Source organism: Hetaerina americana, unplaced genomic scaffold, assembly GCF_022747635.1.
Source record: "Hetaerina americana unplaced genomic scaffold, ioHetAmer1.1.p SCAF_59, whole genome shotgun sequence".
NCBI classification, from domain to species: Eukaryota; Metazoa; Arthropoda; class Insecta; order Odonata; family Calopterygidae; genus Hetaerina; species Hetaerina americana.
This window is the reverse complement of record NW_027287194.1, coordinates 545001-559957: the sequence shown is the minus strand read 5'-3', so window position 1 is coordinate 559957 and position 14957 is coordinate 545001. Positions and strand designations below refer to the sequence as shown.

Here is a 14957-nt window from a genome sequence, read left to right as displayed (position 1 = left end):
CTCAAGCAGGGCTTGCCCCCTTGCATTCGTCTTCCTGCTGCCCCAGTCTATCGCCCATGCGTTGAAATCGCCGGCAATGGCTACCGGGAAGCGATCCTTCGCATCTGATACCAGCATGGTAAGGAAATCCTGGAACTCGTCCAGAGTCCAACTGGGTGGTGCATAGCAGCTGTAAAAATGTACACCCTGGACCTTTACTCTCACAAAACCTTGGACCGTCTGGCAGCCAGAATCCTGAAATGGAGACCTCCCGCAGGACCAGATCACAGCCTTTCCAGTTCCATCGAACACCCAAGGTTGGTTACCCAGATGCCTGTAGGGTTCCGAGAGGATGGCCAGGTCCGGCTTCAGCTCCCGCACCGTCTGCATAAGCAGATCCTGTGCTACCCTGCAATGTTGGAGGTTGAGCTGCAGTACCCTCATTTCCTGAGCTTAACAGCAACCTGGAGTGCCCGCACATACACCGGGCATCGACGACTGCCTGCTATATGGCTAGCAAGCTCCATGTCACATTTGCCATCACATAGTGCACAGTGCGCATCCGCCTTGCACTCCGCGATTTTGTGACCTTCTTTGCCGCATTTGATGCAGCACCTTGACCTGTCTACTTCACTTTTGCAGTTTCTAGACAGATGGCCAAAGCCCCAGCATTTGAAGCACTTCAGGGGCCTCACTATCTCTCTTATACGGCAAGAGGCCCATCCAATGCGGATGTGCTCACGCTCCAAGAGCTTCTTGGCCACCAGTGCTGACAGTCTTACGACCGCAGTCTGGGTTCTGTCGTACGTGAACCTGAGTGATTTAACCGATGCCAACGTTATGCCACAGTCTTCGCCAAGGTCGCGCTGGATGGCCTCCAAAACTTCTTCCTTTGTAGTAACTTCGTCCATGTCCTTAATTTCCACATCCAGCTCTTGCGTTTTACACTTGATGGTGGCATTCCCACCCAGAGCCTTCTCCATGACAGAACGCAGTTCAGACGCCTTTTCGGTGCTCTCCTTCGTAAGAACAAAGAGCAAACCACCGCCCTTTGTCCTACGAATCCTATGCACTGAGGTGCTTACATCATTCAGCGCTTGGTCTTTTTTCATATGGCTCAGGATTTCCGCGTAGCTCATTTCGGCTTTCGCCTCAACAATGAGCGCATTCGGCATGGCCCTTCTGCGCTGTTTGGCCGGCCATTGCGGATTATTTAGATTGTCCTTCTTTTGAGGCCTCCTCTTCTTATTCTGTACCTGCCATTCACCTTCTCTTTCCTCCGGTGATACTAGTAGCGGATACTCCTCTGGTTGTTTTTCCCTCACTTCCACCTGACCCGCCAACTGCGGCATCAGCGGAGTTCTCCCGCTTCCCGCTGCAATTACGCGCAGACCCTTTTCAGATCCCCCTGGCTCCACAGAACCTTTATTGCTCTCCCGCGCACCTCGTTTCTCGCGCCGGGTCTGGGTAGATGTCGTATTTGTAGCCTTGTCTTCCACATTCTTGGTCTGCGATGAAGTGGAACGTGTACCTGCTGCAGACCTTATCAGCTTCTGTTCGAAAACTTTCGTTGTTCCGCCGAGCTCCGCAATCCGATGCCAACTGGATGTCAGACTCGCCACCTTACTGTGGATGGCTTTATGGACATTGGACTTTCCTCTAATAAACTCACCCAATTCCTGCAGCAAGCCGCCATGTAATTCCAACAAATTCTGCAGCTGCTGTTTCTCCTCCTCCTCACTTGTCATATGCAGAACAAGGTGTTCAGCCCCTTCAAGTGATAGTTCACTATATTTGTTCACCTTGGTGTCACTTGTAGCATTAGATGCTACAGGGGCCGAGTGACCAACCCCTGCAACACTGCGGTCGTTGGATGACGACGCCTGGGAGCCCGCTTGCTCACTCCCTAACAGCGCCGGTACTGGGGTATCCCTCCCCTGCACCGTAACCAATTCCTTCTGCTGGACTACCATAATTGGTTTATTTTCGGGGTTCCTTCCCCTATTTAGCTTTTCTGTCCGCCCCGGGTATTTTATTTCCCCGGTACCCTCTATTTCTAGCGGGCATTCCCCTATCCGCAACCGGGGGAGGCGCCGGATGGGAGAAGCTAACAAAACTCCACGTGTGTGTGTGTGTGTGTGTGTGTGTGTGTGTGTGTGTGTGTGTGTGTGTGTGTGTGTGTGTGTGTGTGTGTGTGTGTGTGTGTGTGTGTGTGTGTGTGTGTGTGTGTGTGTGTGTGTGTGTGTGTGTGTGTGTGTGTGTGTGTGTGTGTGTGTGTGTGTGTGTGTGTGTGTGTGTGTGTGTGTGTGTGTGTGTGTGTGTGTGTGTGTGTGTGTGTGTGTGTGTGTGTGTGTGTGTGTGTGTGTGTGTGTGTGTGTATACACACACACACATACATACACACTCATGCATACATACACACTCTCAGAGTGTTAACATATCATCACAACTTACATTTTCCAATTCATTGAAATACTTTAATCTGTAATTTAACCTTAATTTAAACTTCGTCCGAGTTCTCCAATACACTTCCAATAAAGCCTGCTTTCTTACTAATTAGTCCATATATTCCCCATGTGTTTAAAGGCCACCTATTGAGTTCATGGGTGTGGGTAATATCTAATTATGTCCTTCAGTCAACACTTGTCATTTTGATATTTTAGATGTTGATGGTATTGTGGGGAGGAGGTCGTTAATTCCCAAAGTTCAATTATTTGAGCACCAATGAATACTCAGTGTTATTTAAAGCACTGCAGGGAGCTAAAATCAAATTTCCAGAAAATATGTGTGGTTTTAAGTCATCAGGTGCTACAATAGTATACAAAAATTTGATGAAAAATGAATTCATCGTCTCGGTCATGTTCTTTACAAAATTAACCTCTGGTTAATTCTGTAAAGCACACAAGTAGCCAAAACGTTTGTTTTTGGCTTTTGCTTAATATAACGAAACTTCCATCTTAGTAAATATCTGATTTATCATGATGTAATGTATGATGCACAATTACTAAGTTGGTAGATTCAACAGGATATTCATCTATTTGAAACAATATCATGTTTTTACACTTTAACAAAACATTTAGGCGTCTATGATCACTGGAGAAGTTAGTGGGAGACAGGAATGTAAGACTGGATGATGGAAGGAATCCTGGTGGGTAGCTAAAATTAAGTTGAATAATTTGTCAAACCTGGTCAAACCTGAATGAATATTCTGTGAATCCTAAAAATTTTATTTGATTTTCTCGTTTTATTCTGCGATACTATAGAATGTTACTACGATTCATTAATTCTTCTTCTCTAATTAAATGAGATGAGATTAATAGAGAATTTGTAATTTTCCACAGACTTAAGTCTGTGGAAAATTACAAACTCATTTAATGTGGACATACAAGCAACTCCACGAAGTAAAGATTGAAAGTGTAAAAGTCTGTAAGGTCTCTTTATCTATTTTGACAACATTAGGTTATTTTACATCTGACATAATCTGTTTCTGTACGTAACAGTCAGAATGAAAAAAAAATTTCATTTACGGTTTTCAGTGTTATAACTCAATGTAATGAAATTACTTGACTAAAATTTAAAAATGGCATACACACATAAGTTTTTACTTTAATACTTAGCTGTCTTAAATATGATGTAGGTGGTGATTTAATGGTTTTGTGTACTAATCTTACCATGAGTAAGTTTAATATAATTTAAAATGATCTGATAAACGCGCCTATAAAATATCTGGTGACGTCATGCAATATAAAAGACTTGCGAAATTCGTCAAATTTTTATAATGATCATAATTAAATTTATCGCAGACTATGCCTTTTATTTTCAACGGTTTTACTCATTTTAAAGTTCTGGTTTCTGAGCTCGAGCAGATTTTAATCAACAATTGAAGCGCAAACCTTCCCAACGCGCAACAATGGTATATAGTTTGTAATGGCTTATAGGTGTTGTAAAATAATTGATTTTGTTATGTTTCTAATTTGTTGTTCAGTTTCATTTGGATATGCCCCCTACTGGACCTCGGTCGTTCACCACTCAATATAAATGTTATTCGGTATCAATGCTCCCGGGCAATGAGCGCAAGGACGTGGAAAATGGAGGAAAAAGTAAGCTTCTTAGTCTATTTCCTCCTAATCCATAGTTCACCATAGTTTTACAATGATTAAACGTTCCTGTCATGCTTTCAGTTATATTGCCTCCGTCCGCTTTGGACCAGCTTACACGGTTAAGCATTGTGTATCCAATGCTTTTCAAACTCACAAACAAGAAAACAAACCGCATTACTCATTGTGGAGTTTTGGAATTCGTTGCCGAAGAAGATCTGGTGTACCTACCGTATTGGGTAAGTATGGATTTTGTTTCTTTCGTGGAATATCTAATATTCAATGGCTTATGATAATAATTTACGTCAATTTCCGCATGACCGTCCAGATGATGCAGCATTTACTGCTGGAAGAAGGAGACAACCTTCAAGTTGAAAGTGTTTCTTTACCAGTGGCTACCTTTTCTAGATTTCAGCCTCAGTCTCCAGATTTTCTTGACATAACCAATCCAAAGGCCGTGCTAGAAAATGCTCTACGACATTTTGCCTGTCTTACCACAGGTGATGTAGTAGCCATAAAATACAATTCTCATATCTATGAGCTCTGTGTTCTGGAAACCAAACCCGGTTCTGCTGTCAGTATCATTGAATGTGACATGAATGTAAGTAATAAATTTTGAATGGATTTTTGTTGTGAATATCAGTGCATGGTCCTGATGCGAACAAGTATTTACGTTTATAAAACCTGCTGTGTCACTTAATGAAATAATTGATGGAATTCATGTGGTACGACTTCAGAGATTAAGGAGTCATTGTTTAATCAAACTGAACAAGTTAGTATTCTGTGGAGTCATTTTTGTTTGCTTTTATTTCTGGGAATGACTATTCATTATAACAATCAATAATTTGCAAGTTGATAAATGAACAGATACTTACTACGCAATATTGCTTTTTGATTGTAACCAAAGTACATGTAAAATGATACCATCTAGCAATTTTCTTTGGATTGGATTATATATGTTAACATTATCATACAATGACTACTAACTTTCCATCCAGGGGTGCTAATCCCTCCAACCATTATGTTTCAATCCCCCCATTTTAAGAAAATATGCCCCTCCTCATCTTACGAGAAACGACTTGATTATATAGAAAAATAATGTTCTTACTCACAATACACAGTATTTAACGCACTTCGTATTTTGGTCGCAAACTTTACTAGTTTTTCCAGTTTAATTAATTCTGATTAAATCTTTTAAAAGAAGTCCTCCTAAGTTTTTACCATTAAACAACTCTCCTCTTTTTTAATAGCTGTTCCCGACGTCAGTTTATGAATGTTGTTGATAGCTATTACTGCTAGTCATTCAATCACCTAATGGTTCCAATTCTTTTGAGCATTAAAATAGATAATGATAGGTGATCGAAAAAAGTTTTATACACAAATTCATCAACATGTGTGTGTTCTTGAATTAAAAAAAAAATTGATGCCATAACTTTATCGATACAGCAGTGTAAGATGAATTGTGGGACCTAACATTCAAAAGTCACTCAGAGTTCGTTTTACTTTTGAATAATATTTTTGCTTTGTTTGATGAAATCATTTTCATTGATTGATTTCACCATGGGAAATATTTTCACCTGGCCTAAAGGACATAGTAGTCCAGGGGGTAGAGTGCTGGACTACTGAATGGCGGCCCCAAGTTCAATTCCTGGGCATCCTCAGCTTCACCTAAGCTGTGCTATTTCTTTTGGCTCCAGATTTTCCTAGAAAACCACAGGCAGCCCTGGGGAAGGAACTGGCCGCCTTAATTCACTCGAGGGTGAATTACAGATGCCATTGGGCCATTAGTTTTGGTGAACCTATGTAGCCAACCTTCCAGTTGATTAACATTAGTAAATCTAATGTATTAGTCAGTGTGTCATGGCACTACATAACAAGAACAAATTTTTCATATAAGTGTCACCGATGCTTGTTTTAAGTGTTTTTTTACAAAGTTGATGTGACTCGTATTTCTTTCAGCTCCACAGTTTATTACTGAGAGTAAAAAGAATACTACACAAATAATATTTGGAAAGCATGGAAGCTGCTGAGAGCATTTTTTATTGTAGGAAGTGGTTCTTTCGGGTTTTCTTCCACGTGTATCCATTTTCCGGACTATATTTCACCAACGTTCCAGTTGGCTTCCTCAGGTCCACTGAAAATGGATGCACGCAGAAGAAAACCCGAAAGAACCACTTCCTACATCAAAAATCTGCACGGAAGCCTACATGGAAAGCATTTTTTATTGTTTAATATGTGTTCTGTTTACCCGGAAGACCTTTTTATGTCACTCCAGTGTCATGCTTCTGCGTCTTCCCCATCCATATCTCTGTCCCCTGACTCATTTTGGTGTTATTCTGTTCTTATATTGTGCATGTCCACTTTATTTTTTTCAAAGTATCACTCATTAATTTATCAACTGCCAGTTCATGCATTAACTGTTTCTTTTTCCCTGATCATTTGGTTTTTTGAGGAGGAATATTCTGTTCCCAAAAAAAAATCAGTTTAAATTTGTCATGTTTCCCATAATTTTCTTAATTGTTTAGTCTTTTATTTGAATGCAGCTATCACTAAATAAACACTACTACAAATATGCAGAGTTACCTCAGGGGAATAGGAACTTCAACTATGTGGATCAGTTTTGAATAAATTCAAAGCTGTATTCAATTTAGCCACAGCATGATAATCAGTCAGCCAGTTGCTTTGACAAACTTTTGTGTACAAAAATGGTATCATTATCTGATATCATTGCTCAATTCCTTAAGGAATTGCTTGATGGCATCATAGCAAGAAATTACAGAGTAATTTTTTTAGGTAAAAGAGTTGCTTTTTTTAATTATTTCGTCCTTTTATTCTTCACTTAAATTTCCTCCAAGTTTTCTATGAGTTTATGAAGGCACTAATTAGCAGGCAAGAAAGCATAATTCTTTCAATAATGAAAACATATTTCTCATCGGTGCACAAATATCTATTGATTTATTCAAGATCTGAACCAAATCTGTGGGATTAGGACCTCATATTCAGAATGGCGGAATATCTCTTTGCCGTATGGTTTTCCTGTGGGTGTACTTCACTCTTGTGTTCCCTGCACCATCCATGTCATGTTATCTGGCCAGTCATACAATGTGTCCATTACACAGTAAGGCAGACTCTCCACTAGTAAAAACTGCTAACGTTTTTCCATTTGGTTTTGCTCCTAAATTTTTAAGAGTTTTGGAATTAGCTAACTTAATCTGTTTGTCATTCACGTGCATCAAAATTTGAATATTCAGTAAAGAGTGGTATTTGAGGGAATAAATGCTAGCCATAGTCCATGAAACACTCCATTTCTCATTCGTGTGTTAAGTGTCAATTTCCATTTCTCCTGGTGCAAAATCTTTTGTATTACTGATGATTTAATTCTTCTATCATGGATTTGTAGCATTTAGCATTGTTGGATTGACTATTCTCCCCATTTTTATCATAAATTGTGGCTTAAATGTTAGAGCTTCACTAGATGTGTCTTTGGAAATGTCCTCTCTAAAAGCAAAAGTGTGTGGAATTATAAGGTGTGATCAAAAAAAGACCAGACTGATTTTATTCTACGCAAACCATTCAACAGATCGAAACGAGACACAGTGCACCATCTAGCGACACATATGATGACTAAAACAAGAGGTGTTGCCTTTGTTTACGTCAAGTCGGTACGTAGCAGCAGTGGTAAATGTCTTAACCTGTTCATCAGTGCTCATCAGACTTGTACAAAGTCAATAATTTAATATCATGTGTTATGCAAATTGCATTAAGTTACTCCGAAGGCAACAAATGTTGATCCCCCTGATGCCTGAAACCTCTCACGTGATTATGACCTCGCAAAAATGAGTAAAGCAGTATTGCTCTCAATGCCTAAATTTGCACTTAAGCATTCTCTGTTTGCCTATTCCCTCTCTGAAATGCATGCTCAGATTCCCCTTCCATCCAAAGAACTTAAGATGCTCTTGGCCTGATAATGCATATTCGCCTGATATTATCATTAACCTTCTAAATATTCAAATTAATGATGTATATTTTATATATTAGTATTTAGAAATAGTATTACACTACTGCTATGGTATATCACGATGAATATTAATTTATGATCCTGATTATATTATGTATGGAAGATTGTCAGTACAACTTCACTCATGGTTTGTTTTGTTTCTTTCAAAGAAATCTTCATTTTATCTATGTATATATAATAACTGTTACATGTTTTATTTCCAAATGATGATGTATCATAATAATATAGTTCTATTCTATCTTCATTATCTTTAAATAGTCCACATTCTGTTCATTGTAATTACTTTCATCTGAAATATGGTGTAATTTTCAATTGGTGGTAAAATTTCAATTCTTCACAATGCAAAACCAACTCAAGTTGACGTTTATTTTATTGCATTAATATGATTAAGAAATATCAAATTATTTAATAATCAGTTCTCCTTCAAGTGTGGGATTTATTTAGATATTTTAGTTGCACATTTGTTGGGTGCTAGCATAGAGTCATCGCCAATAAGAGCCCAATTGAAAATTGCCAGCATTAAGGAAGGATTTTGCAAGACATAACTCTGGAAACCTGTTTCCAATCATCCTAGTCAATAAAATGTATTTCAAAGGTGCTGTAGAACAAAATATCTTAAAAAAGTGACCCTGAGGACAGAGGCACGAGTTCATGAGGAAAATTTGACTATGTTCTTCATTATGATGTTAACTTTGCAAACAGAATTTAAACCAATCTTCTTTCAAAAAATTCAAGCAAGTTTAATTATGGAATTTAAAAAAATAGTGCAATGCCACTGTGTATTAACTGAAACTGCTTCTAATGAAATCCATCCAGCTGTGGATTGAATACCATCATTTTCAATGCTACCCTTGGTGCAAAAAATTGAACTTTAAATGTATGTGCATCCATTTAAACTTGTATGTTATTACAAAAATCCTTATTCAATCAGAATTGCTTCGACGTTTTTTATGTCATAATGTTGCACACGAGAGTTTTGGTGGAAACTCTTTGTTTCCTTCTGATAACCTTCATGCACCCAATTTTGTAATAATTGAAAATTCAGCTAAATGTTCATATAATGCAGAAGTGTATCTGATGGAGGTAAGCCAATGGCAGTAAGAATTTCTTTAACAGGTAGGCAGTTTATGTTCCGAATGGAAGGAGGAAATGCCTTAGTAACCTGCTTATTCACTTAATGGTGAAACAGGACAAATTTCTTTTATTTTCTATGCATATTTCATTTGAAAATTGATGCCTTTCATTGCGTTCAGATGTTTCCAAAAGCCTCATTAGAGGAGTATGCTTTCAATATTCATAGAGAACTAAGTCACTCAATTCTATTGTTTTGGGTATCTTTAAGGTCCTCATAAACTGTTTCTATATAATAGCTATGGAGAGCTGAGTATTCTGCTTTAGATGAATATCTATAGGTAGTGAATGTGTGAAATACCCTGTTTCTTGATGAAATGTTGCCATTGAATTGATTTTCTGTGGCCATAAAAATGTGAGGTTTATATTTTATTGCATTACATGGGAAGGCCCAGAAGTACCCAGCCTGACCTAGAGATGGCAGTAGTTGTTTGAAAAATATTACTGTATTGAACAGTGCTGGGAAAAGTGTATAGATCTGAAAGGAGGTTATGTTGAAAAATAAATATATATTTTTCCAAAATTTGTGGGTTTTCTCTGTTGGGTCAGGTACTTTTGGAATTACCCTTGTATGTTCTTCAGCTTTCCTAACATTTCACTTCTGCTGTTACTATAACACCCTCTGCTGCTTGAATGATTTCTAATGGGTGATGTCATGGATAAAGAAGGTTTAGAGTTTTATGTTGAAGATTGTTATACATTGCTTAGAATCATTTAATACGGGTGTTATTTTTAGGCATTGTAATTTCAACCACAAACTTCATTGCAGGTTGAGTTCGCCCCACCTGTAGGATATCGGGAGCCGGAGCATATGCAAGAGAAAGGTGAAGACATGGCTTTGGATCCTGAGGAGTTAATGCCTCAGCCAGCTGGTTTTGTTGCGTTCCGTGGGGAAGGAAATAGGTGATGTTCACGTCATTGGAATTACCTGAGAAATTTGCTTGTTTGATCTTGTATCCTTGTGTGCTCTCCATCAAGTATGACAGAGTTCCCTTTCTATCCCCATTCATTTCAATCATATATGTGTACTTTATTTATTTGCAATTGAAAACCTTAAGTTTTCTGAAAAATTAAACTCACGATGCCAGGAGGCAATAAAGCATTCAATTTCAGTGCATTTAATCATGTAACTCAAGTATGTAATCAATTGAAATCTTGACTTTGTGTGGCAGTGATCAAATGTTTCTCTTTTGTATCAATCATTGAAATAATTACCTGATTTATTCAGAGCCTCAAATTTGTACTGCTTAAAGCCAAAGCAAAATGACATTGATAACCGATTGCATCATTAGTTTATCTTAGAAGGTGTACTGTGCAGATGTAGGTGACCCTTGACTACTATCTCTCTCCAGCTTACTTTTGATGTTTGGCCAGATTTGGAAATGGTTTCTCTGGGATTTCATATTTTTTCATTATTCAATGGCAGACTTGATGGGAAGAAGAAAAAGGCAAGCATGGATAAGGAGTCTGTGTCACCTAAAGTTCTGTATAAGCGTGGTATTCCAGATTATGACTATAAATTTGGAACTCTCCATTTCCTGAGGCGATCACGCCCTCCACCCTGCAAAGAGGTATGTTTCTGTTGAAATGGACCCACCTCCCTGTGCCTTTTTTTTGGTACTTATTGTATTTATTTAGTTGTTTTTTTGCTTGTATTTTTGCTGTTGGTTTTTCCATTCACAGAATCCAAATGCCCAAGATGACTTTAAGGCATTTTCTGGAGAGGGGCAATCACTACGCACTAACAAAAAGAAATAATTCCCTGAGTGGTGTATGTTTGAAGTATGTGTTATTGAATTACAATATTTCTGCCAGAGTTCTATGTATATTTTTAACCATATTGAAATAAAGCGTTTTTTAAAAAATTAAAGAAATTATGGCTTGTGCTTGTAATGATTGCCAGACCAACTTCTATGGTCATCTTCATTGTAACAGTATACCCTAGGGAGAACTCAAGACCTGCTGAAGAAAGAAAGAAAGAGGCAGCAATGTTTTGGATAAAAGTTATTTCCAATCACAATAAAATAAAAAGCCATGAACAGGGAAATTAACCTGAAGGTCGGTTTGGTAGGCGATGGTAGAGGTCACCCTATACGGCATGTGCAATTCACACATCAGGGTAATAAGGGGGGCCACTTGCTTTCCCTGTGCTGGCTGTTGTTTCGCAGGAGGATCTGATGCTGAAAAAATCACACATTATGCATATATGCTGTGATTTAGAATGAAAACATTATTCCTGAAAATGCAGTTGTGTTACCATGCTCAATATTTTAAAGTAATCCTAAGTGCTTTAATTGGAACTCAAAAATCTCAGGGATCAATTTCCTCACTGCTTAAATATTGCTATAAATATTAAGTTTAAATGGCTTAAAGAATATCTTTGTTGTGCAAATCTAATATTTATGAAGCCTTTTTAACCCTGCTCTTGTGGCACACGATTACAAATCCTGCTGCTTAATTTTGTCATTTCCTCATGGTAGTTGGGATGGTTAGGGTTTCATCCGCCTCCTTGAAACAGATTTGATTTCAAACAGCATCAAGTTCAACTGACTCTTATGCTAGTTCAGAAAAAATCTTTGAATTCCTTCTCATTTTAGTTAAATTAAAGTTGGTGTCCAACTTTTTTCCAAGAAATTATAATCCCACTGTAAAACTTCCATGTGATCCGCACACGTTATGATGTTGACAATATATATTGATAGTGTTTTTAATTTCTCCTCTGCATCATCATTAACTTATGAGTGATAAAAAAAATTTATGCATATGTATATAGCGGATAACATACTGAAGACCTTCCAATTAACTCCCACTATTTGTGAAAGCCTCTCCTACAGCCAGCATCTTAAAAAACAGACTGAGATCCCTCCTGTAAAAAAATCCAATGATTTGAAAAAATGTTTGTCCTAACCAGATTTGCATTAAACTCTATGATACCAACTATGAACTGCTGTAAGGCAAAGCCTTGACCTAAGACACCAACAAAATTATTGTTATTGATGCCGTGTTTACATTCGTCTATGGAATAAGAAAGAGTCAAAATTTATTGATGAAAGGCATATAGTAAGAAAGGAAAGTGTCTCACCAATATTTATGAGATCTTTCTCAATTCGGTGTCAATTGTTACAATTGAAGTATTTGAAGTTATATTAATTGCAGAAAAAATTACTTTACAGGTCTGTGTTGAAAATATCATTTGAAGGTCACTTCAAATGATTTATTTGCCTCAGGTTGACTCGGTGAAATTTCATGGCACATTTAAATTGTCATCTTTCTTAGGATTCTCATTTTGATATGCTCTTAAAGAAACTCAATCCACTGTGTTTCATAATCCGGACCATCCACTGTACTGTTTCTAATAATGTTTTTCTATCACTATGTTATGGTCTGTATTATTCTCATATTATTTCAAATATTATTTTCTGGGGTTCATCCCCACAGGCCACATCCATTTGATTGATAGCTAATATGATTCCCCTAGTCTTCCATCATTTATTTTTACTACTTTAGTGTACACAAGAATAAACCTAGACATTCCCTGCCAATGCTGACGTTCACAATCACAGTAGTACCCGCTAGATCTAAACAATCTACACGTAAATTTTGTGCGAACAAAATGAACCTACCAAGGGCCCAAGGACATGGGACTTATTTTGTACAACAAACTTCCTTCTTTTCTGAAATCTAATGTGTGTTTAGTAATCTTTAAGATTAAATTAAGAGATTTTTTATTCGAAAGAATCTTTTATAGTGTTATTCTGCTTTGACGAAACCTATACCACATGGTCAACTGGTGATTAATGATTATGAGAATGCTGAAGATTAAATGGACAAAGTAACGAACGAGGGATTACACAGAAGAGGATAGGACCATATGAAGAGCTCTACGGCAAAGAAGAAATAGATGGATTGGACACAGATTGAGGCACAATGAATTGACTAGGAATATAATAGAAGGAAATATAGCAGTGAAGATTCCACGAGGAAGACCAAGAGACATGCACATAGAACAAATTAAGAAGGGCGTAAAACAGAGAGGGTATCAAGAAATGATGGCATTGACATTAAATAAAGTAGATTGGAGGGCTGCAGGAAACCAATTCCGGGTTTGAATTACTGAATATATGATTACCATATTGATGATGTAAGCAAAATGTAGCCGTGAGTCCATGTTTTTGGAAAGGGAATCCAATGGAACGACGACTTGAGATGAACTATTGAATCGGAAAAAAACATGAAATTTCCCTCCAGTGGCGAAGAAAAACATCGCTATGTATAATGAATCATTCTTGACAGCGTGGTGAGAGGCGTTGACATTTCGTCGTCAGAACAGTGGCGGCTGACGACAGGCTTACTCTTACCGTGCGTTACCTTTAAAATGTAAGACATCCTATTCATTCCACAATTATTCTCTGCCATAAAAATGTATGGCCATTCATTTTGCCAACTGTTTAAAATGAAAAATTTCCCTTAGAACTGAGTTGGGGATGTAGCTCAGTGGTAGAGCGTTCGCTTTGCATGTGAAAGGTCCCGGGTTCGATCCCCGGCATCTCCACTTTTTTTACCTTTTCACATTGGCGTAATAATAAACCAATTTTTCTTTTTAAGAGAGGAATTGCCATTGAAGGTGCTCTATTTTTTGTTTGCCAGATTTGCTGAATGACCGGGGATTGGTAACCTTTTTATTACATTCGCAGCACTCTTTGTGGCATGGTCTTTGTTTTTCCAAGAATGTGTGGTAGGTACACTCGTTTTAATACTCAATTATCTGCTAGTTACTCTTGTTGACATCAGCGACACAGTTATTATTTCAGTAAGAAATCGGTGATCCTTGATCATGCTTACAAGTGACCCGAAGCCCTCGGCCGAGGTTAACTAACCAACTAGATAACTATATGTTGCATTTTTTGGAGCTCTTAACTGCTCTTATTCTCGTTCAAATGGTAGTGACTTGAACAGGATTTTTGGGAGAACTTTCCCATTAGCACTTTCTTTTTTGCATTGCACTGCCTTAAAATTAGTACTTATTTTATGTTAGAGTTAATTATTTGAATATTTTAGCGGGTCACGTGGATGTGGAAACAATTGCTCTACTAAATGCTTCGGCATCATCTGGCATCGTCAAGGTTTGATAATTTGAGGGTATGTCATTTGGGGGTATACTAACAATTACGGGATTTGTCATGAGTTTCTGCTTCTGTAAAAGGAACAGTGTGTTGAACGAAATTTGAAATATTGATTTGAGGACCTCGGGTCGAATGAGTTATCTTATTTTATCTGTGATCGATCCCATGTCAAATACGTAGGTCCAAGATACTGGCTCAAGCAATGGGAACCGAAGTAGGAAAAACTAGGGTTGATGGTTGGTATATAAATATGCTGAATAATGGAATGGCATTTTATTATATTGTGTTTGTTTTTGCTGTTGTAATAATAGTTTTCATTGGAACTGTCAATGCAAAGATATCTCCTAGTATGCATGGCATTAAATGAAAGACTTTTAGTGCGAGAGATTAAATGTTATAATATGAATGATTGAATCATTTGGTTTGAATTATTGCCGAAACAGCTTTTACACACGGAAAATATCTCTATACCGTATAGGTGCTGCTAGTTGGCTGCTTTCTGCGGGTGGAGATAAAGACGAAAGTGTCAGGTTAGCAGTGGTAGCATCCCTGAGCAAAATTGCTCGAGGGAACCCGAAGGATCTCATGAACGCCGTCGCAACGTTTTAT

At 37.9% G+C, this 14957-nt stretch overlaps 2 protein-coding genes and 1 non-coding gene across 3 annotated transcripts in view; all 3 read left to right on the top strand.

The window, feature by feature from the left end:
• Window positions 1–3751: 3751 nt before the first annotated feature.
• LOC139694902 (ubiquitin recognition factor in ER-associated degradation protein 1-like) lies at window positions 3752–11072 on the top strand. Its single transcript, XM_071593403.1, has 7 exons — window positions 3752–3892; window positions 3965–4079; window positions 4161–4315; window positions 4405–4677; window positions 9995–10128; window positions 10652–10796; window positions 10909–11072. The coding sequence occupies exons 1-7, from the start codon at window positions 3890–3892 to the stop codon at window positions 10981–10983; spliced, it is 900 nt and encodes a 299-aa protein (XP_071449504.1). The 5' UTR covers window positions 3752–3889; the 3' UTR covers window positions 10984–11072.
• A 2633-nt stretch (window positions 11073–13705) lies between these two features.
• Window positions 13706–13777, top strand: TRNAA-UGC (transfer RNA alanine (anticodon UGC)). The gene has a single exon. It is a non-coding gene; the product is annotated as a tRNA-Ala (tRNA).
• Window positions 13778–14340: 563 nt separating this feature from the next.
• LOC139694896 (maestro heat-like repeat-containing protein family member 1) overlaps window positions 14341–14957 on the top strand; it is a 70875-nt gene continuing 70258 nt past the window's right edge. Inside the window, exons 1-2 of the mRNA XM_071593397.1 lie at window positions 14341–14584; window positions 14827–14957. The exon at window positions 14827–14957 is cut by the window's right edge and continues 18 nt beyond it. Coding sequence (XP_071449498.1) covers window positions 14551–14584; window positions 14827–14957 — 165 coding nt within the window. The 5' untranslated portion in view covers window positions 14341–14550. The remainder of the gene's footprint in view (window positions 14585–14826) is intronic.